Source organism: Quercus lobata, chromosome 7, assembly GCF_001633185.2.
Source record: "Quercus lobata isolate SW786 chromosome 7, ValleyOak3.0 Primary Assembly, whole genome shotgun sequence".
In the NCBI taxonomy this organism is placed as follows: Eukaryota; Viridiplantae; Streptophyta; class Magnoliopsida; order Fagales; family Fagaceae; genus Quercus; species Quercus lobata.
The window spans coordinates 40,918,008-40,941,759 of record NC_044910.1 but is presented as its reverse complement, the minus strand read 5'-3'; the positions used below and the strand labels follow the sequence as shown (position 1 = coordinate 40,941,759).

General features: G+C 33.0%; 3 protein-coding genes and 1 non-coding gene across 6 annotated transcripts; 2 read left to right on the top strand and 2 right to left on the bottom strand.

The window, feature by feature from the left end:
- The first annotated feature begins 3,165 nt into the window (after positions 1 to 3,165).
- LOC115952053 lies at positions 3,166 to 3,825 on the top strand. The gene has a single exon (XM_031069146.1). It carries the CDS (start codon positions 3,166 to 3,168, stop codon positions 3,823 to 3,825), a length of 660 nt encoding a protein of 219 aa, XP_030925006.1.
- A 2,982-nt stretch (positions 3,826 to 6,807) lies between these two features.
- LOC115953453 (stress response protein NST1) lies at positions 6,808 to 8,794 on the top strand. 2 transcript variants are annotated; one of them, XM_031071097.1, is made up of 2 exons: positions 6,809 to 7,109; positions 7,230 to 8,794. In XM_031071097.1, exon 2 carries the CDS (start codon positions 7,238 to 7,240, stop codon positions 8,678 to 8,680), a length of 1,443 nt encoding a protein of 480 aa, XP_030926957.1. In that variant the 5' UTR covers positions 6,809 to 7,109; positions 7,230 to 7,237; the 3' UTR covers positions 8,681 to 8,794. The 2 variants fall into 2 exon arrangements, with proteins under 2 accessions (XP_030926956.1, XP_030926957.1); XM_031071096.1 differs by having other exon boundaries at positions 6,808 to 8,794.
- Positions 8,795 to 9,035: 241 nt separating this feature from the next.
- On the bottom strand, positions 9,036 to 9,108 carry TRNAR-UCU. The gene has a single exon. It is a non-coding gene; the product is annotated as a tRNA-Arg (tRNA).
- Positions 9,109 to 12,482: 3,374 nt separating this feature from the next.
- On the bottom strand, positions 12,483 to 21,148 carry LOC115953070 (pyruvate kinase 1, cytosolic). Of its 2 annotated transcripts, XM_031070549.1 has the most exons (17): positions 20,829 to 21,070; positions 20,630 to 20,726; positions 20,442 to 20,539; positions 19,757 to 19,912; positions 19,061 to 19,138; positions 18,761 to 18,892; positions 18,567 to 18,647; positions 18,368 to 18,439; positions 18,158 to 18,247; positions 17,398 to 17,542; positions 16,980 to 17,068; positions 15,188 to 15,283; positions 14,986 to 15,053; positions 14,639 to 14,738; positions 14,176 to 14,226; positions 13,813 to 13,872; positions 12,483 to 12,902 (listed from the first exon to the last, which is right to left on the bottom strand). In XM_031070549.1, exons 1-17 carry the CDS (start codon positions 20,895 to 20,897, stop codon positions 12,750 to 12,752), a joined length of 1,635 nt encoding a protein of 544 aa, XP_030926409.1. In that variant the 5' UTR covers positions 20,898 to 21,070; the 3' UTR covers positions 12,483 to 12,749. The 2 variants fall into 2 exon arrangements, with proteins under 2 accessions (XP_030926409.1, XP_030926410.1); XM_031070550.1 differs by lacking the exon at positions 14,176 to 14,226 and having other exon boundaries at positions 20,829 to 21,148.
- Between the last annotated feature and the right edge of the window lie 2,604 nt (positions 21,149 to 23,752).

The following is a 23,752-nucleotide window of genomic DNA, read 5'->3' as shown; positions in this document are numbered from 1 at the left end:
TTACCAATCACACTCTGCCTCATTGTAATTGTAACAAAAAGTTATGAAAATTTTTCGTAATGCTAGGATTTTTTTTTTTGTTGGGTCAGATATTTATATTTGTAATGCTCCATTTTGTGAGCGTTTGGTTTGGATGTTTTACTGCGTTTCAGCGTTTGCGTTTTGGGCATAGGACCCACACTTTAGTAAACGCATCCCTTTTTTTTTTTTTTTTCTCGCATTTCAGGAGTAATCGGCTACTATTCAGCCGCAAATGTTGACTTTTTCATGGTAAACAGTGCATTCGTACACTGTTCACGGACCCACAAATTCCACTTTTCAGCAATTTTTTCATTAAAAATAGGTTCCACGACACTATTCACATATTTAAAAAATATTTTGTTACAGTATTTTCAGTTTCAACAAAAATAAACTTAATCCAAACCGACCTTTTGTCACGAGAAAGATGTTGCAAAATGACCATAAAAGAGAGGGGAACAAGTTTGCTTTTTGGGTGCAGAGTATGAAGTTGTCCTAAGCGATGTGGGGTCTCACTTCAAACAAAAGAATCAGCAGCAAGAACCCCTCACTTGTCTGTGGGACCATAGACTCGGACCTAACAACAAAACAATACCAAATCTAAAGTGAAGCTCTTCTCTTCTCTTTCTCTTCTCTTTAACAGATTGTGATTATTAAAATGATAACCAAAACCTTGTGCGCTAATGCAATCAAATGAAGTCCTTCTATATCGAAGAAAAATCTACGCGGCTTGGACTTTCTCTTCCTCATTTTTAACCGTGTCTAGGATTACAATCGCAAGTATTGAGTTGTAGAGTTTCGCAAATGTGGACTCATATGGGCCTTCTTCATTTTTAGGAACAATTTTATGTTAATATAGTCTTTTTTTTATTTTTTTATTAATTTTATAGAGTATAGAGTCAACGAAATCAACCTTTTAAGTTTCACTTATTATTTCAATACTATTTTCAGTTATTTTATTAATTTATATAATTTTTTATTAAATAAACCACGAATAATGATACTTTATATTATCCGTCAAGATTTTCTCATTTTTTTTAATTATTATTTACAATTTATTACGTGTTAAGTTATAGTAAAAATTGTTGTCCAGCATTTTCATTTTCAATCATTGGACGCCTCACACTACTAATTCTGCATCCTCTCGTCATATTTGTTTACCTCTCACCTGAGTTTTGGACTGGAGAGCCCAAAATGTCAAACCTGAAAAACAGTAAGAATTTGATGGATGGAATCACATACAGTCCTAGGGTTGTATCCTTTTTGCCCCAGTGGCCCAATCATATTACTTAATACTTAAAGTTACTTATTCCTTAAAAAAAATAAAAAATAAAAAACTTGAGTTACTTTTATTTTTGTTTTTAATAAGAATCAATCAACGTTTGGTTAAAAAAAAAATGTTATATCCGTAATATTTTTATAATAAATTATAAGTAGTAAGATGTTATTAGTTATTATTAATGGGCAAAGTGGTAACTTCAGTAGCAAGTTAAAATTAGAATCAATAATAACTTATTATCTAAAATTTATTATAAAAATACTGTGAAAATATCGTGAATGTAATACTTCTCTAAATGGATAACATTGCTCACACAATTGCAAAAAAAAAAAAAAAAAAAAAAAAAAAAACACTCTACTCGGCGAGACATTTTGCATATGAGTTTTACACCTTGCTACAGTGTTATGTATATTTAGAGCATCCACATTAGCGGATGTAAACATTTGCATAATACAAAAAGACACAAATTTTACACATTTTGCCTAAAAAATACTTTACATCAGTACTTCTAAAAGTGTGCATATTTGCACATTTGCTACAGTAACCGTGCATATATGCACAGTCACTATAACTTTGTATTTTATTTTTTTAATTATTTTTTGTCTCACTTTTCAAGTCATATTTTCTCTCTTCTCCATCAACTCTCTCTCCCTTCTCCACCTGACTCTCTTCCATCTCTATCTCCTCTATACAAATCATCAATTCCAGACAAATCATCAAACAAATCCTAGATCTAGATATTAATTCATCAAACCCATATGGTTTTCTTAAATCTAAATCTCAAACTCATCAAACCCATTTACAAAACCATATCATCAAACCCATATACAAATATATGTGAATCATCAAAGAAGAAGAAGTGGTCAAGATGAAGAAGAAGAAGCAGTGGCTATAACAGTAGCAAAAAAAAAAAAAAGCAATGACTGCATCGAATAAGCAGCAGCAACAACAGCAAACGACGACAACAATAGATGAAGGAAATGGAGGCCCAGCCATGGAGGTTCGCCTTTGTGGTGGCTAAATCAAAATATACAAGTCCAAAAAAAATAGCTCAATAACAAAAATTACCAATAAAACTATTAAAAAAAAAAAGCTCAATTAACTAATTTTATCCAAAATAAATAACCTCACCCTTTAAAAAATTATGCACAAAAAAAAATTTGTTCTTACCCACACAGAAAAGGAAAGAAAAAAAATCTTAGCAACTAAGTAGTAGAGTTAGAGGTTGAAATCCTTACACACAACCAACAGTTAAGCCGCCTTCCCTAATTTAAAATTCTAACTCTGTCCATATTCAAATCTGACATAAATTTGGTATAAATCCAATGAATTCAAGTTGATTTGATGTGCCGAACTTAAGTTAATCTACCCTTTTTTTATACAGGTTTCTTAATCTATTAATTAAATATTTATTATGTCATTGTGTGTATAAAAAAATTATGGGTCCAAATTTGATCGCACAGCCAACAATTAAGCCCCTCCCCTAACTTCAAATTCTGGTTCCATCCCTGTTCAAATCTAACATAAATTTGGTATAAATCCAATGAACTCAAGTTGATTTGATGTGCCGAACTTAAGTTAATCTATCGTTTTTTTATATGGGTTTCTTAATCTATTAATTAAATATTTATTATGTCATTGTGTGTATAAAAAAATTATGGGTCCAAATTTGATACGAATGGGGTATAAAACATTTTACACTATCCAATAAGAGATCAATAAGAGATTGTCACATCAGAATTATACTTAAAATTTAATACTTCATATCACACTTAATAACATTTCAATAAAACCGAAGCCAACCTAGTGCTTTAAACATCACTGAACTGATCAACATAACGCATGAGAAAAGGAAGAATGTGGACCTCATGGCTATGGTGATGTGGACGATTTGGCACCGGCGAAATCAACTCCGAGTAAGCTCCAACGTCTTCCCCAAAGCCCAGGTCCTTCAACAAGCCATACAAGCTCTTGCAATGTTTCAACAGAGCCAACAATCTCTCATCAATAATGTAGCAGTCACGAGACCTTCACACCGTGTTCAGTGGAGTCCTCCTCCAGCAAATTGTGCCAAATTGAATTTCGATGGTGCCGTTTTTCCGAAGTTGGGCAAAGCCAGTCTAGGCGTGGTTGTCCACGACAGTCATGGAAATGCCATTGCTTCACTGTCAGAGCAAGCTCCATTACCGTTTTCACTTGACATCGTGGAAGCCATGGCTGCTGCAAGAGCGATAACCTTCACACAAGAACTTGGTATCAAGGAGTTTATGCTCAAAGGGGATTCAGAAGCAGTAATAAACACTCTCCAAAGCACGGAAGTCTCATTGACAACTTATGGCCATCTTCTTGAATCTGCAAAATCCACTCTAACTACCAATAAATGTATTGCTTTCACCCATGTTCGTAGAATGGGTAATAGAGTAGCTCATAACTTAGCTAAATATGCTAGACATGTTAGAGGTTTGTCGATGTGGGTGGAGGATATTCTACCACACCTTTATAATGTACTCTTTGCTGATCCCGACTGATTTTTTTAATAAAATAGTAGTCTTCTTTCTCAAAATAATAATAATAATAATAACATTTCAATAAACTCTCAATTTGGTTGAATTTATATATAGATATTAGAATTGATTGAGTGTCATTGTGCTCATTTTTAAATATGTGATAAGATGATATGATATATTGAAACTAACAGAGTAAAACATGAGTTTCACACTACATTTATATAATTTAATCTCAAAATTAATTCAAAAAAGTTATTTTATATTATCTTAATGTGATTATTGTAAAATGATAAATGAGATGCATGGTATGTTGTAAAAGTGATTAGCTAAAAGAAAATGACTTTTTAGCGAGGTAAAATGGCATTACCAAATAAGAATGCTCTTAACCATAGTTGTCAGTATCGTACGATACGCGATACGTATCGAATCGTGTGTAAAAAGTTCCGTATCGTATCGGCGTATCGTAAGTGCTCATGAATCGTACGATACAATGTGTGTATTGTATGAATCGTATCGTATCATAAAATTATATGTATCGTACGATACAAAGACAAATGCTTTAAAATGAGATTTTTTGTTAAAATTTGTACTTTTATTTGAATCTAACAAGTTGTTAGACTTGTTTTTAACACAAAATTATTAGTTTACTTAACTTTGCTTACTAAAATAACATATTGATAAGTTTTTTTCCCCTCTCTCCTTCAATTGGACTATACAGTCATAGTTGTCAGTATCGTACGATACGCGATACGTATCGTACGATACGTATCGAATCGTGTGTAAAAAGTTCCGTATCGTATCGGCGTATCGTAAGTGCTCATGAATCGTACGATACAGTGTGTGTATCGAATGAATCGTATCGTATCGTAAAATTATACGTATCGTACGATACATAGACAAATGCTTTAAAATGAGATTTTTTGTTAAAATTTGTACTTTTATTTGAATCTAACAAGTTGTTAGACTTGTTTTTAACACAAAATTATTAGTTTACTTAATTTTGCTTACTAAAATAACATATTGATAAGTTTTTTTCCCCTCTCTCCTTCAATTGGACTATACAGTACACACGTACCTTTCACTTTGATATTTAAAAATTTATTTAATTTTTTTTTTTGTCGTTATTGTTATAAGTCCAAGAAACTAGAATGCCAAAAAAAATTTATAGAAATAGAAAGAACAAGAAGAGATAGTAAATGTTAATGACGAATGACGATGAAGAAAATTTTAATGAAGAAATAAATTTGCAAAATTATAAATATGATGATAGCATTGACTTAGACGGGGTTGATTAGGCAATTTGATGAATATGATGAAAATAAATTATTAATTTTGAGTCATTTGTAATATATTATCACTTTTGAATTTAAGTAATTTTAATGTGTATGTTATCAACACATGCTAGTTTGATTTATTTAGTTAGTTTGTTAGATATTATTACATAAGTGATGAATAAATTAGTCATTAGTTGAATATATTTAAAATTTATAATGAATATATCCTTTATATATGTATATTTATAATTTTTTATAAATTTTATTAAGTGTTTGTGTATCTTACGATACACGATACAAAAAAATTAAAAATCGATTCACGATACGATTCACGGTTTGACAACTATGCTCTTAACTTCTTTTTTTTCTTTTTTTTCAATATAAGATCCTCTCAATTCCTCCCTAATGGGTATACTTTGACACCCATTAACAAAAGCCTAAGTCATAAAATATGTATATTATAGCTAATATTTATTGTGTCTGTAAATACCTATTTTTCATATTTATATTATAATTTTGATTTTTTTTTTTTTTTTTTACATTTAAGATTTCTTATATGATTTGGACAATTGATCTTAATATCACATGAATATGTATACATTAAATAAAAAAATAAAATGACTTTGAATTATAATAATATGATGTGACAATTTTTTTTTAATTTCATTTTTTTATGTGTTAATAAGTCAATGAAGGAAAAGGATATTACTTATTACTTTTGGAGGAAGACAAAATAACCAAAGATTTTATTTAATTAAAAATAAAAATAAATACCCAAAAAATTAGCTGTCAGGCAAACATAGGCATTTTGGTGATGTATCAGTTGGATCAAAAGAATTCGCATCTGTCTTATGTTTAGGTATTGTATACTTTGGCCGCCATAAAAAGGAGGCTTATGGGTCCAAGAATCTAACCGATGGCACCCTCCAAAAATTCCAATTAAAATAAAATAATATTAAATCCTAAGATGACTAAATACATAATAATTGGCCAGTTGGCCTTTCAAATCAAACCAACAAATTAAATCAACTCTAAATTAAAAATGGAAAATAATTTGGCTACAAATTTAGTTGCAGTTGATAATCACAACTTATAACTTTCACTAAAAAAATTATTATGACTATATATTTTATAATTTTAATCATTGAATTGTATATTTTTTATATTCTTAATAAATATATCAAATTTTATGCCAATTAAATGTTACTTATTATTCGATTCATAAATTTATTATTTATTTATAATTATAAATTGTAAAAAAAAAATTTAAACATTTTATTGATAACACAGTTATAAATTTTTGATTTTTTGAAAAGTTTAGAGGTATGTCTTCGACCTCTAAATTTTTTCTTGGGAAAATAAACCGTAGGACTTGTTTGGTGATTAAGTTTAAACTCACATTTTTACATTTTAAACAATATTATACACTTTTTCACTTATATATATATTACAAAAAATTTCAAACAACCATTCTCAAATTACTTGACCAAACACCCCCTAAATTACTTTAAAAATATATATACTGACTCCTAAGGTTGTTGACCGAGTGTCCTTAGATTAACATTCAGCAATAAAAAAAGTAAAAAAAATGTGTCCTTAGATTAACGTGTCATTGTGCCATGCCATATATAGGGTAAAGCCTATTACAATTTACACAGTATTATTAAGTCCGCTACCTAGTTTTGGAAAAATCCTGTGGGTTTTGCGTACAAAAAGCAGAGAGAGAGAGAGAGAGAGAGAGCAAAACCATGGGCAGTTTTCTGTCAGCACAACCAAAACCTCCCAATCCAAAACCGGCTGCTCCGCTCTTTGTTTATACTCTCTCAATCTCCGTCTTATCTATCCCACCACTCAAACTCAATTTAATGCATCTCTCCCCATTCTCTCTTTGTATTTTGTATCTGCCAAAGAATACCATCTTTCTGTGCAGTTTCAGAACCTCGTGATATGACAATTCGGTACACGTCTCTCGTCTTTTAGCGCTTTGGGCAGTAACATTTTGTTCTAGTTATCTCAACTCAATTGCCCGGGGTATGTTTTTTTATTAATTACTTTTTCTTCAAATTGTTTTCCTTCTTGACTGGATTTTTGTGTTTTTTTCTGTCATCAAATAGACCCAATTTTAGTTTCTGATGGAACCAAATGTTTTAGGTGGTGGGATGTTTTCAAACATTGGTTCTGGAATGCTAGGCCTAGAACTGCCTCTTCATCAACAGCAACAAAAACAGCAGCAACAACAACAACAACAAAACCCCACAAACACTCAAAACTCTCACCACCTTAACCATCACACCCAAATGCTTTCCTATCCCCACAATAACGACCCTGATCACCATCCCCATCAGCAATCCTTGAAATTCCCATTTGCTCAAAAGGCCAAGCAACCAATATCTCTCAGTGATGAAGAAGACCCAGCTGGGTTTGGTGCTGATGACAGCAATTCAGGGGATGCCAAGAGAAAAAATTCACCTTGGCAAAGAATGAAGTGGACAGACACGATGGTGAGGCTTCTAATAATGGCTGTTTATTACATAGGAGATGAAGCTGGGCCTGAAGGGACTGATCAAAATGCGAAAAAGAAATCTTCCGGGTTGTTACAAAAGAAAGGGAAGTGGAAATCAGTTTCTCGGGCTATGATGGAGAAGGGGTTCTATGTGTCTCCGCAGCAATGCGAGGACAAGTTCAATGACTTGAACAAGAGGTATAAGAGAGTGAATGATATTCTTGGGAAAGGTACAGCTTGTAAGGTGGTGGAGAATCAGAGCTTGTTGGAGACAATGGACTTGACGCCTAAGATGAAGGAAGAGGTTCGTAAGTTGTTGAATTCTAAGCACTTGTTTTTTAGAGAAATGTGTGCTTATCACAATAGTTGTGGTCATGGGGTTGTAAATCAATCGGCAGAGGCAGCGACAGAGCCATCAAATTCACATATTCAAAACCAGCAAGCACAACAGCAACGTTGCTTTCATTCATCAGAGAATGCTGTTGTGGGAGCTAATTTGAGTGAAGGGTCTAAGATGGTGAAAGGTGGGAGTGGTGAAGAGGATGAGGAAGATGATGAGGATGATGATGATTCTGATGAATATGAAGATGAGGACGAGGATGAAGAGGATCAAGGTGGTTCTAGGGGTCATAGTGGGCATGGGGTACTACATGAAGATGAGGATGATAATGAAGAAAGATGTTCTTCAAGGAGTAAAAGGGCCAGGAAGGGAGTGTTTAGTAATGGTTCAGCTCAGTTAATGCAACAATTGAGATGTGAATTGGTGAGTATGGTTCAAGACGGGGCTAAGAGTCCTTGGGATAAGAAGCAATGGATGAGGACCCGGTTGATGCAATTGGAGGAGCAGCAAGTGATGTATCAATGCCAAGCGTTTGAGCTAGAGAAGCAAAGGTTTAAGTGGGTAAAGTTTAGTAGCAAGAAGGAGAGGGAAATGGATAGAGCTAAGCTTGAAAATGAGAGGAGAAGGCTCGAGAATGAGAGAATGGTGTTACTTGTACGACAGAAAGAGATAGAGTTACTTGATCTTCAACACCAACACCACCATCAGCAACAGCATTCTTCTAATAAGAGGGGTGATCCATCCTCTATTACTGGTTAAATTGTATAATAGGTCAAATTACAAGATAGTTTTAGATGGTTATAAAGGCTGTTTAGTTCTTGTTCACTTTGGATCTTTTAAATTTTGTTGTGAATTTTGGTAAGTCTCTGTATATATATTCAGGCTTGCTTGCCTTCCTTTTAATTATAATCTCTTTCTCAAAGAAAAAAGAAAAAAAAAAAAAAGATTCCCTCTCTTTTTCAAGCTGGATTTAGCCAAAAATGAGCCCTTTTCATTGGGTTGCCCGGATTTGTTTCCAAAAAATATGATGTTGAAAATAAGCCAAAAATATTATAGCAATGAAAATGAGCTCTTCAATGGCCGGATTTGTATCCAAAAACCAGAAAGAGTTGCGCACGCCCGGTGGGACTCGAACCCACAATCGCCTGATTAGAAGTCAGACGCCTTATCCATTAGGCCACGGGCGCTCTTGCTTGCTTTTTATGATATTATAAAATATACATATCTATTTTATGAATATCCTCTTCGGTTCTTTTGATCCCTTGTGCTTACATTTCTACTTCCAAGTTGCACAACGGTACAATGAATTCCATATATTTTTGTTTTGATGAAGGATATATGGGAGGACAAGAGAAGGGTAGTATAGTGTATTATTTAATTTATTTTCCTTCTATTATTCTTTCATATCCCTCTATTTCAAATAGGAAAATCATAAAATCATAACTTGAAGTTATTAGTTTATGTGCAAAAGTGGCGTGTGTTTAACAAGCATGAGAGCATCCACAGTAGCCGTGGCATAATTTGTCATTTTGTCACACCAAAGACCTACTTTATTATTTTACCACATCATTTTACAACATTCCATTTATCAGATGTTTTATCATTCAATTCTATACATTAAAATAATATTTACAACTCATCAAACACAATCAATAGCCACCACACTGCTGCCAACAACCAACAGCCACCACCACACAACCACCACATCCTCCACAACCAAAAACACAACTCAAAGAACACCCAAACAAATCCAGCCAAATTCCACAACAAACAAACATAACCCCAACCCAAACAACCCATCAAATGATTCAAATCCCAGCCAAATCCTCCATGACCAAAACAAATCCAGCAAAATCCCAGCCAAATCCTCCATGACCCATCAACTGCCTCAACCAATCACTGACCCAAAACCTTCATCACCACCACCCATTGATACTACAACCAAAGCAAAAGCCCCACCTTCAACTGAAAACCTAGCTTCAAACGAAAACCCATTCAACCAAAAACTCACCTTCAGCCGAAAGCCCCTTCCATCGAAAACCCACCTTCAACCGAAAACCCAACAAAAAAAAAACTCACCTTTAACTAAAAACCCTTCCACCAAAAACTCACCTTCAACTGCCCCAAAACCCTTCCACTGAAAACTCACCTTCAACTGAAAACCCACTAAAAAAAAAAAAAAACCACCTTTAATCAAAAACCCTTCTCCGCTAACACCTAGTTATAGCTCAATCGAAACCCACCTCTGCCGACACCCAGCCTAACTACCTCAACCAAATCCTCCGTAACCCATCAACTGCCTCAACCAGTCGGCGTCGGCGTGGAAGAGTAGTGAGGGTTGGGGTTCAGAGGAGAGGATTGGGGTGAGAGAGTGAGACTGACGGAGAGATGAGAGAGAACGAGGAATAAAAAAAATAATAAAAGCATTTGCCACATCTGTCCATACAGTGGCAAATATGTGATGATACTGTAGCATGTTGCAAAAATTATAACATTTGGAACATCTGATAAAGAGGGTTTTTTGTGTTTGGTGTGGCAAATGTGCCAAATATTTGGCATTTGGCACATTTACCACATCTAATGCGGGTGCTTCGAGTGTAATATATATTATCCTTTCAAATATATTCTTAGAAATAATATATTGTACTTCTAAGATCTGGTATTTCTATAGATTGCACTAATAGAATCTAAATTAAGTCCATTTGTAATTAAACGAGATTTGTAGATAGAAAATAAGAGGGATAAAACTCATTAATCATTTGTTGTTCTAGTTTACCTTTGTTCTTTTGGGGTCGATAAAGTCCGTTGTTTTCATTTGGTTTGAAAGCAAAGATTTTTTGACAAAGCAAAAATAATGGCTAATATTTTTTACCCCATCTAAGAGGGAAAAAAAAAAAAATATATATATATATATATATATGCGATGCAATTTTTTCACAACACCAAATGAAGTTGTTTGATAATTGGAAACTCAATCACAAAATATGAGAGAGAGAGAGAGATGTAATACACGGATGTACGAAATAATTTCTATGACAAATTTGACTACAACTTTGCTCAATATATTTTTATTGGATGTGAATTTTAACAAATCTACCATTAGATTATATTTTCTTCTTATATTCTTCATACTTGTCAAATATCCAAAAAATCAAAAATCAAGAACTATGTCATCAGTTAAATGTTTAAATTTCAAATTTTTGTAGTATAAAATTATACATATAAAAATAAATTTATGAACCGAAAAGTAAATAACATCTGATGACATGAAATTTGATGTGTTAACAACATAAAGAATATGCAATTCAATTTATTCAGTTTTCAAAATATATAATTATGTTAATTTTTTTTAGTAAAAATTGTAACTTTAGACTACAAACTTAGGCTACAACAAAGTTTATATTGGATGTGAATTTTAACAAATCTACCATTAGATTATATTTTCTTCTTTTATTCTTCATACTTGTCAAATATCCAAAAAATCAAAAATCAAGAACTATGTCATCAGTTAAATGTTTAAATTTCAAGTTTTTGTAGTATAAAATTATACATATAAAAATAAGTTTATGAACCGAAAAGTAAATAACATCTAATGACATGAAATTTGATGTGTTAACAACATAAAAAATATGCAATTCAATTTATTCAATGGTTAGATTTTCAAAATATATATTTATGTTAATTTTTTTTAGTAAAAATTGTAACTTTAGACTACAAACTTAGGCTACAACAAAGTTTATAGCCAAACTTTTGCCCTAATTTCTCCTAGATAGGATAAGCGCAGATCACGTATCCTCTCGTCTTATTGTTTAACATCCAGCACTTCTCACACAAATAAAGAATAAATATAAAACACCAAGCCGTTGCCGTTTTCTTTAACCAGGACAGGATTAGATTATTGGATAAGTAAAATGAACATTTAAAAATTTGTCGGGAGGGTATTTCAAAAAAAATTTGTCGGGAGGGAGAAAGGGATGGAATGATGTGGATTTGTATTTCCTAAGAGAGAGAGAGAGAGAGAGAGAGAGATTCACCTATTTGGGAGTATATTATAATAATAGAAAATAGTTTTTTTTTTTTTTTTCTTACGTTCATTATTTTTATAGCATCCATTTATACTCTCCAAAAAGTAAAAAAAAAAATCACAGTTAGGAGTTGTTTGGTAACGTATTTTAAACAACAATTTTAAATATTTAAACAACATTACATGTATTTTTATATGTTTTCACCCATATGTATTTTAGAAAAATACAAACATCACTAGAACAACATTACCAAGCAGGCCCTTACATTCTATATTTTTATTCCTTTCCATTCAATCAATCCATTCAAGTTTCAACTACATTCTTTTATGAACTCCCAAACATAGTATAAATATTCATTAAAAAAAAACATAAATGAACCAAAATTTGTTTTAACCAAATTAATTGCACAAAAATTACATTGCTCGTGTCGAACCAGAATGCAACCAAACCAAGGTTAATTCAGTACTGACCACACAGTACAGTGAGCACCAATTGAAAAAAAAAATCCTAAACTGCAGTCATGTAATCTCAGGTAATAGCTTCAGAAAATAAATTTTAATGGTGCGTTACCAAGAAAACTGATATAGAGAAAGGCGGGGAGCATGAGATGTAGCTGACTTTGATAACTTTTGAAAAACCAATGTAATGCCTGGGTGCGTATATTCTTAATACATGTTGAGTCACAAGCTAGACTCCATAACTTGGAGGTAAAATTACTTCATGGGTGGCAGCAACACAGTTCACCACCACTTCAAAAAAATTTATGAGGAAGTATACCTCAAACCGAGGGTAAGAAAAGCTTATTAATCTTCGAGTTCAATAATCTTGACCACAGAAGCATCCCCAACTTTCTGGCAAACAACAACTCGATCATGTGATTTAATGACACCCGATACCTTTCCATGATCAAGGGCAACCTTTAGAACTGACTCATTTGTTGCATTTGTAGACTCCGCCTGCGATTTTCAACAAATATTTAATCAATGTAAAACAAGGTAGCCAGGAACATATTGGGTGTAAAAAAAATGCAGAAGTGGTTTATATACCATGCAATTGTCTTTCAAGAGCTGAGATTAAATGTTAAAAAACTCAACTTTTAATCTCAGCCCTTGGATCAGAAATTTTTTTAACCTTTTAAACTTTTTTCTCTCATATTAAAGATGCAACTCTTGCCCCAGATCCAAACCCATATACCAATATTGAACATGTAAAGTAACTAATTCCAGGAAGCACTAAGATAATCAAAATTTTCTCATCATAAAAAACAGACCACCAAATTTTACATTCCTTGCAGGGTAACCTCAGATTGCAGTCAGGCTAGGGTGACCACGGAACTTATCATCAGTAGATTCAGTACATTAAAAACAAAGTCCTTGGCCAAGATATCTAAATCCACCTACAAGGGAGGCAGGGGCAACAGCAGCACTGAGGAGATGACAGTACTGGCAATAGGGACATACAGACCAGACCTGACTTCACTGCTCCTCACTAGACATAAAACTGAACTCATACTGAAGAAAGTTGCAAACCATACCCTAATCTCTCTCTGAAAAAAAAAATCAATTTGGTTTGAAAGCAGGTACCATGACCAGCCCAAGGTACAACATTAGGCTCAACCAAATATAATCAAGTCATCAACATTGATTTCAGGTCTGTTTGGATGATAAACAGATATAAAAAAGTTATTCCCAGAGAGTAAGAATCAGCATTTAAATAAAGGACTGACCGAAGACTAGATTATCATTTGATCCTGAAAGAGACCTCACCATATTAAAACAAACACATTTCCATATTAATTGATAGTTTTTGTTTTGTTTTTCTTAGCATTTACCAGAAAACAAAAACTAACAAAAATTGAAAACTTACAGGATGTCTGGGATCAGCAAGCATGGGGAAGAGACCTCTGACTATAAGTGATTGCCTTGCCTGCCAATTGCCAAAAAGAATTAAAATCATCGGCTAAGATATAAAGAGAAGGTACAGAGTAAATGACCATGAAACTTCAACAATTTAAGAGAGCATAAAAAGCAAGAACAGAGAAGAGTCAGTGTTTCAGGAAATTAGTTTAGTAACAAAGAGTTAAAACCATAGATGACAACATCCAAGTTTTACAGCAAATCAAGGCAATATTGATAGTACACTATGGCATACTATGTCATTATAAGATTACAGAATTGCAGTGTAATAATCCAGTGACTACTAAATAAGGTTATATAAAAGGAATATTACATTAGAGGGATAGCTTTCCCATAAATGATACGACAGACTACATGGTTGGTCCTGAACAAGAAAAAAAAGATGATAAACCTGAGCTTCAAAACCAATAGTAGAAGGGGAAGGTAACACGTACATCAAAAAATGCATAAGAAATAAAAATTCCAATATGGTACTCTGCCACCTCTATGGCCATTGAACTAGTAATTTTTCTGGCTAATAATCAGATGCTACACATTATACTAAGCAACTCCTTAAAAATAGAGAGAAAGGGGGTGGGGGGGATAAGAGGATAATCAACAATATTTATCCCTTCATACTTCCTGAAACTATTTGAACATGGAGAACACAGATATTAGACAGAAGACATAGTAGAGTCAAAGAATTAAAAAAAAAAAAAATCAAAAGCATTGTAAAAGCAAACAAAAGAAATAACTACAGAAAACGATCGCTAGATAAATCAGAATCAACACTATACCTCAAACGCTCCAGTAAAGCTCCATTTTAGCTGATTTGTCTTAAGTCGGGGGATTACAACAGATAGAACTGGCATTGTTGGCCTATACTTGGCAATCAATCTGCACATACATATAATTAGACATGAGTCAAAATGATAAGCCGCACATGAATTTACAATATTGATTATACTATAAATGCACAACCCCAACCCCCACCCCCCCCCAAAAAAAAAAAAAAAAAAACCCAAAAAAAACTGCCCATATCTGAGGTTTGCAAACTCATAATTGGAAGGACGAGCAGATCATTCAATTTTCAATAGTAACCAACAGGAACACATTTGTATTTAACCATCCACGAAGAAAATACCTTGCGGCTCTTCCTGAAGAAGTGAAGCAAATAATAACAGATGCCTTCACCTTAATGGCAGCTCGAACCTAGAAAAATAAATATTGCCCAATAAGAAATCCTATTTAAAAATGCAATGATTTCAACAAGAACTACAACACATATATAATCAAATCCATAGTATCCATTAATGAATGAAACAGAAACATTGACAAGTAAATACCGCAGAGGAAGCAATAGATTCCAAGTGGGTCATTGGCTCTCCAACATATTTAACAGTCTTCTTGAAATAAAGGTCTTGGTTGAAAACCTTCTCTGCCTACAAGGATAATATCAGAGGGGAGGGAAATCATGAAAATCCTTGTACAAGGTGTATGAACATAAAACAAGAATTATTACACATTATTTTTGTGATAACGTTTTAAACTTTTTTTTTAATAATTAACACAATAAAATAAAACTTCATCTGCTAAAATAAGTTTACAAGAAAATGTGCTCATCATTAATCTAAAACAAGGCAATTACTGGAGGCAAAAGAAAATCCAAGCAACGAGGGAACAATTGTTTGAATTGGGATCCTACATAGGATCGGTAAGAGGTCCTCATGGATTAGATTGAGGATTGTAAGATTCTACTTTACGTAAAAATAATAACAATAAATAAATAAATTGAAAATCACCAACAATAATGACATATGCTAAATAATCAGTAAAATCATTAAAGAAAAATGAATATATTTAAAATAATACAACTTTCATGCTCCATATCTCTAATAATTAAAATTCTCTTTGTAGACATGGGAAGGGGAAGGAAAATATATCACGTACATACAATTGATAACAAATCTAATTTTAGTTTCATGTGCCATTGAAGAAGAAGTGGGGTATTGATTCTTTGGGGGAGAATATAAAATGGCATTATAATGTAGAGATAAAGCTCTAACGCTAAATAGGACAAAGTCATGCTAACTCATCCACTTGCTTCAACTAACAGCTTCATTAGTTAGTGAGAAACATTAGCTACCCACCATGTGTGCCACACTACACAGCACCATCTCTATTCTTATCAGCACCACGTGTGCCACTCAGACAACACACACTTCCCATAATAATTAGACAAATAAAGAATAAAGTAGGATACAAACAATAATGAGTTAGCTTTAATATCTTCACCATTTAATATTCTGCCTACCCCCGCCTTCTGTATCTTTCTCCCTTCTTTCTCAAATAACAATGGAGTATGGTTTTACCTTCCGCCATTAACCTCTCTATCTTGATGCCATACACGGTTATACATGTATCATTGTTGTGGTTTTCTTTTTGGCTGTATTTCACTTCGTAAAATGAATGGAAAACCCCACAGCTTCAAGGTGAACCAGGCCTCTCTCTCTCTCTCAAGGACCATTTTCTTTTCATGTAAAACCCAGCTGTTTTTTTTCCTCTTTTCATTTTGAGCTAAAAGAGGCTTTGGAGTATTGACCTATGCTTAACAATAAATAAATAAATAAATAATCCCTGCGGGAGAATCATCCAGGCTTGCCGATTGGGACCCCAATCCTACGCTATACCACGATCCAACTTGAGATTCTACCTCAATTTTACTTTGTATATGACTTTGCTATGATCTGGATCAATTTAGAGATGTAGGATCTATGATCCAGATTGGAATCCTAAAAATCATGTATGGTATAAACCCAAAAATAAATCCGGTCCATTATAGGGAATGTAATGAAATAGTCACCACCTTCCAATAAACTCAAAATTGTACTAGTTTCAACAAATTACAATTGTTGACATTTAAAGCAATAGCACCTCAGCATTATCAACAGAAACATATTGTAAATATATAATATTTGTGCACAGGGATGTTGCAAGGCTGGTTTGGTACTTCGGTTTAATCTGGACCCTATCATTCTCAACCATTCTGGATCTTACTAGTTCTATAATCTTCCAGTTTCAATTTGCAAGTTTAAAGCTCACATTCAAAAATATAAGTAATTTCAAGAAAAGACATACCTCAGAACAAATTTTACCAACGATGGAAATAGTCTCAACAGGGTACAACCCACGTAGAGTCTCAGCACCCAAAAGAATTGCATCACTTCCTGCATCCATTAGAAAAGGGGTAAATGATTTTGATTCTTTGTAATTCTTTTGATTCTTCATGTTCATCATGGAGTAGTCTCTTTTCAATAAAATCATTATTACTTGTAAAAAAAGGGGTAAATGTGCATGTCATACTTGCAAACAATGTCAAACAGAAACCATAAACACTAAAAGGAGGGTAAGGAACCAAAAATTGTCCTAAATTCAATAAACATGATAGTAGCTCAAACACAATCACATATAATATGCAATTACATATCAATGAAATCCATGCCTTTGGCCTCAAGAGTCTCTAAAGCAACTAGTGTTGAATCAAATAGTGACTCACCATCCAACACAGCATTAGCAACATCAGTAGCTTCTGCACGAGTTGGTCGCAAGTTGTCAGTCATACTGTCCACAACACGAGTAAGCACTGCAGGCTTTCCAGCCATGTTACACTTGTAGAGGGCAGCTTTTTGAAATAAAAACACCTGCCAGGTACATAGAGATAGATTAGGGGCATGCTCCATGTAGCAGTCTAAAAATTACATCAAGATAAAGAAAGCAATTACAAGCATCAAATCTTTACCATGGCCAACACAACCAATTAGGTTTTATAACATGAAACATATTCAACTTTTGATATTAAAGTTATAGGGAGCACATCAAAGGATACATGGTATGCTGCATGCACCAAGATATGTCACATAATAACTGATATGTACCAACATTATAAAGATCTTGAGATTTCATATTAGACCCTTTGTATATTTTTGACAGATAAAAACAAAAAAGGGGAAAAGAATATCAGGGTTTGGAAACTAAACAATAAGCTAAAACAAAATCTTAGACATCACTAGATAAAGAGAATAGTGCAACTCCACATATTTCTTTTACTACATTGTAAGATTGAAAAGTATGTAAATGAGAATTCATAACATTGACGTAGGTAATATATGAACTATTGTCTATATATGTAGGCAATTTGTCTATGTATGACCAGAACTGAATTAAGCACATCTATAAATCTATTAAATACCACATATTACAAGTGCAAAAGCTTAATACTATAGAAATGAATCCTTTGTCCAAGTCAGGACACTTACCTTCTCGGGTGGGAGATCTATGCCCAAATTCCCACGGGAAAGGATAATACCATCTGCTTCTTGAAGGATCTCGTCAAAATGGTTTAACCCCTAACAGGAGAAACATAAATGCATTCATACCAATTAGCTTAATACTGCTATTGAAATGAAAATATAAAGTTATATGCCAAACTGAGATAATCTCATGAGCTAACAACATCTGCAACTCACCTCTACATTTTCAATCTTTGCAAAAATTTGAGTCTGACTGAGGTCACCCGACTTAGAAAGAAACTCTCGGGCCTGCATTTCAGCATAAAAAAAGTGTGTCAGTGATGTTATATAAAGTCAAAACGTTTAGAATATTCAGAAACATTATCAGTTCGAGGAAGACACGGTAAAAGATACTATGTCAAGGAAAACTACTTGCCTGGCGAACGTCTTCTGCATGCCGGGTATATGATAGTGAGAGGAAGTCAATTTTATTTTGAACTCCCCAAGTGCTTATAACCTAAAAAGAGTAATTGATACATCACAAAAAGCACTTTCAAAAGTTTATGAGAGAGAGACAATGGCAGTGCAGCCCATTCATCAATCAATAAATGGTGTAAGTTCAAGACTCACCTCCTTGTCTCTATCAGAGAGGGTAGGCAGCTCAATATGAACTTGAGAGGCGTGCAAAGTGAACAACGACCCAGCCAGTGTTGCAGAGTTCTTACATACACAAACTACATCTTCCCCTTTCACTTCAGAAACCTGCTCAATTCCAGATAGATAAAATCAGTCACACACAAGTAAATCAGTTTCAAGCATGTTTATGACCAATCTTTGGACATAGTAAATGAAAATTGAAAAACAACATTCTGAAAGAAACATAAAGACCCATTCAACTGACATCAGCCGTAACGGTTGTTTGTCTCTTACCTCCAGCCAAACTGAAGTAGTTTCACTTCCAGTGAACAGATATTGACCAACAAAAATGGTGTCTCCCTTCTTCACTGCCTGCAATAGCCAAATTCAAGGTTTAGTTTGTCTTTCAAGATTTTACTAACAAAGAGTGACTACAAAGAGACAACATTACCATGTAATTATAGACTGCATCTCTTTAAAAGATGAAAACCAACACCACAGTGTTTTGAGTTTGTTGAAGAGAGAACAAGGTCTTAGGAAAAGCCACGGTTATTTTATATGCGCATATGTTACTTCATTATTACAACTCAATGATTTAATTAGAAGCAAATCAGTATCACGCATATGGCATCTAGAACCCAAAATTCAGGCCCCAGTTTACACAAGAAGAGCATCCAAAATTCTAAATAAACAGTTAACAATATTTCATTTATACATGCAAAAATGATGGATCATTCCATGAATCACCTTAACACATTGGAGGCTTAAATATATAAAACTGTAAAATAAAAGATTCTCCAACACCCAATCCATCTGAAAACCCAAAACTCTGGATTTGATATGGTTTTTGTCCAGGCATAAGCAAGGTTACTAAAACGCTATTTCCAAAGCAATGATTCTCTACTTGGATTAAAAATCATTGTGCCAGTATTTTGCAACTACAGTATCGAAAAGAATACTGGGGTAAATATATGAAATATATTATCAAACCTTTGACAACCCATCAAAATTGATGGGCAGTAGCTCTGAGGTGGCTTCTTGATCGTGGTGTGGTGTTAATACAACAAAAGCATCAGCCTGAAGTGAAATAGCTTTCTCACTTTTATTAACAACTTGCATCTCAGCACCCACAGTGTCCAGCATAACCTGAAATTGCAATAATAGTACCCTTATTATGGATTTTTTCTTTTTCTTTTTTTGTTTAATGTAAACATGAAGTCATAGCAGAAAACTTTTAAGGGTACGAAAAATTTATAACATGATACAGCACCCCAAATGAAGTGTCTGTGCATCCTAGAATGAATTTTTTTTTTTTTTTTTTTTTTACAAAAGCAATTCACACAACTTTATACTATCGGTACAAGCCAAAAACCAAAATCAATACTTAACAAGAAGAATTAAAGTTGTGTGCCTAATTTTAATTTTTAATGAACCACATAAAACAATAACAACAACAATCCCAAATATATTAGACTAAGCACAGACACAGACGGAGTTTAATTAACCACATATAACTCTCTATATACATAAGAATCCAACAAGCAAAGACAAAATAAACTATCAGATATTAGAACAAACAATCAATAATAATAATAATAAATAATTTATACTGAGCTGCATGCATTTGCTTTTAGCATCCAAAAACAGAACAGAGAGTTATATAGAAAGTACATACAGCGCAAAGCTTCTTGGTATTCTTCACAGCGGCCTTCAGCGTCTCCAGAGTCTCCTGATGATACTCCGGGTCTCCCCATGAAAAGTCGAATCGAGCCACTACAAAAAACACGCACACACACATTCAAAACCTAACAAACTGCTTTTACGAAGAAAAAAGAAAAAACAAACGAACAAAGCTTTTCATACCTGACATTCCAGCCTTGAGGCAACCAGAAATGACCTCCAGGGATCGAGATTTAGGACCTAGAGTCCCCACAATCTTCGTCATTGCAGGAAAGAAACTCTGCAAAATTCAATCAAATTCAGATCCACGAACAAATGAGAGTAGAAAAAAAGCTTTAGATTAAAGAAATGAACAAGGAGTCGAAGATCGACGATTGCTTACAGGTTTGGATGGTTCGAGAATCGAGGCCATTCTGATCGGCTCCTCGAGAAGCAAGTGACTCGAATGCATCTTCGATGATCGGCGATAGCTCTCTGTAGCAAAACCAAATATCAAACGAAGAGAAAGATATTTCGTAGCTAAAAAGAGGCAGAAAGTGAAAAGTCCTTGAATTAGAGCTGGCTTAGAAGGGTTTTTGTTTAACCTTCCGAATATGCTTTTGTACTTGTACAGTTGTGCCTTTGTTTTTTTTCTATAGTGGGTTTCCCACTCGGAGTGAATTACTTTTATTTTTGATTAAAAAGTATTGGGAAAAAGAAAAACCTGGTTTTGTGAGACCTTTCTAATTGCCTTGGGGAAATTCTTTTTTTTTTTTTTCTTCAAAATGTTCGATTTATTGCGAGAATAAAAAAGTTCTAGGTACAACACGTGGCGTGACATAGCTAACCAGATTGACCCCGCCAACCACCTGAGGATCGCGCGTGCCGAGTGTGTAAGTGTAAGCGTATCGTGTCAATATAAAATTGATAATAATACTTAAGCAGTTTCGTGGGGAAGGGGAAACTTTTCTTTGCCCACGCGACTTCGTACGGATCCTCAAGTGCATCGCGTGTAAACAAAGCTGAATCAAGTATTGGATATTGAGGAGGTGATTCTGATATACGGGGGTGTGGTGTGTGGAAACATGTGTAAACTATTTAAAAATGCGAAAATATATGTTAAAAATAATTTACCGGCAAAATTTGCTATTTAGACTGAATTTAGAAATTTTTTTGGAGAATAGCATGCGCGTCAAACTAATTAGTTAGTTGGACTGTTTTTGGAACTCGAGTTTGCCAAACTCGATTTTGGGTTGGAAAGCAAACCCTATAGTGGCGTTTTTTTAGTTCCTATAGCAGCGTTTATAGAAAACGCCACTATAGGGTACATATAGTGGCGTTTTTGACAAACGCCACTAAAAAAAACGCCACTATAGTTTGAATTTTGGGCTGGAACTCGAGTTTGCCAAACTCGAGTTTCAAAATCAGTCCACCTTACTAATTAGTTTGACGCGCATGCTTTTCACAAAAAAATTTTCTGAAAACAGTCCAAATTCCAAATTTTGCCTAATTTACCAAACGCCCCTGAATATTTACAAAGGTAAATGAATTGTTTGAGGGGGGGAGTTCCAGTTAGCTCAATTACTAAAATTTTGTGTTCAAAATAAAATTAAATAAATAAGTCTGAATTTTTTATACTTGGTTAAGCTCGTTTACTACCTTACAAGTCAAGCTTTGAGTTTATTAACGAATTAGTCAATAACCTGTCCTATGCATAGGAATCTACCTATTTATGAGGTAGACTAAAATAATTTTATAAAAAATTTAAGAAACTACACCATTGTATGATTTGCTCTTGTATGACTTCAATTTGTATTACAATTTGATGAAGAAGCCATTGATTGAACATGCAACAGCTTACAAAAAATATTTGTCAGATAGTTTTAGATATTGCAAAAAAAAAAACTCAAAATTTTAGATATTAAAACTTCTAAAAGACCAAAAAATATTAAAGAATCAGATGATTCATTGCCTATAAATTATTGAAACAAAACAAAATATATATATGACTAAATAATAGAGAAATATAAGCGAAAGATGAATTACATTCAAAAGAATAATTTCAATTACTGCAAACTTTTTTATCTTGTAAAAAAACGGTTAAAGAGAGTTTGGTGGTTCATGTACAAAAATTACTTTTTAAAAAATACATGAAAAACCATAAAATAATTTTTTTTAAACAAATAAAGGACAAAAAATAATATAGGAAGAGTTCATACCTTTACTTGGCTTTTAAAATTAAATATTGGGGTTTGCTTTACTTTTATAGTGTTCATGATTAACCTCGCAAATTTGGAGATAAATTATCAATATTTGAGTTTAAGTTTAAGTTGGACTTGTTAGATAGAGTTTTACTCTTTGTTAAGTTTGGATTAAACAAAAATAATTTTGTTTTAGAAAAATGATAATGATGAGTTTGAGTTTAGTTTGGACTTGTTAGAAAAATAAAGTATCACTCCTTATTAAGTTTTGAGTAAACAAAAATAATTTTATTTAAATATTGTGTTAACGTGGAAAATTGTGAGAGTTTCAAATTTCGGTTATATATATATATAGACTAGGTTACAAGTTCAAATTTTATTTATTTTATTATCAAACAAGTACTCAATTAAGCTTGTTTACTACCCTACAAGTCAAGCTTTGAGTTTATTGACGAACTAGGTTACAAGTTCAAATTTTATTCATTTTATTATCAAACAAGTTCAAACTTATTTATGAGTTACTTGACTAACTTATCTATATCCTCTAAAAAATAAAATAAATAAATAAATAAACTAACTTATTTATACTACTATTTAAGGGGATTACCCTATTTTGACTCCTATTTTTTGATACCCAAAATATCATCAAATTCTCATTTTTAGAAAGTTTAAATAATATCGTTAGGAGAAATGCTATATTCACAATATTTTTACAACAAATTTTAAGTGGCAGATTATTATTAGTGGGATAAAAAAGTAATTTTAGTAATAAATTCAAATTATAACCAATAATAACTAACCACTTATAATTTTTTGTAAAAATATTATGAACGTAGCACTTCTCTATCATTAGACATATAAAATAACTAAATTTAAAACTCCTAAATTTTTGATAAATTAAAAAAAAAAAATTAAACAAATGGTTTTCCTTAAAAAAAAAAGTTACAGACAAGTTTTTTTTTTCCCTTTCTTATTCTGAACATATCTACTATCGCGTCCTCACTAACTTTATACTTCTAATAATAGGTAGTTACTTCATTCTACGTATCTCTCCATATTTATCATCCCTTTTCTTTCTTCTTCAAATTCTAAAAAACAAATCCAATCTTGCATATCTATTCCCAAG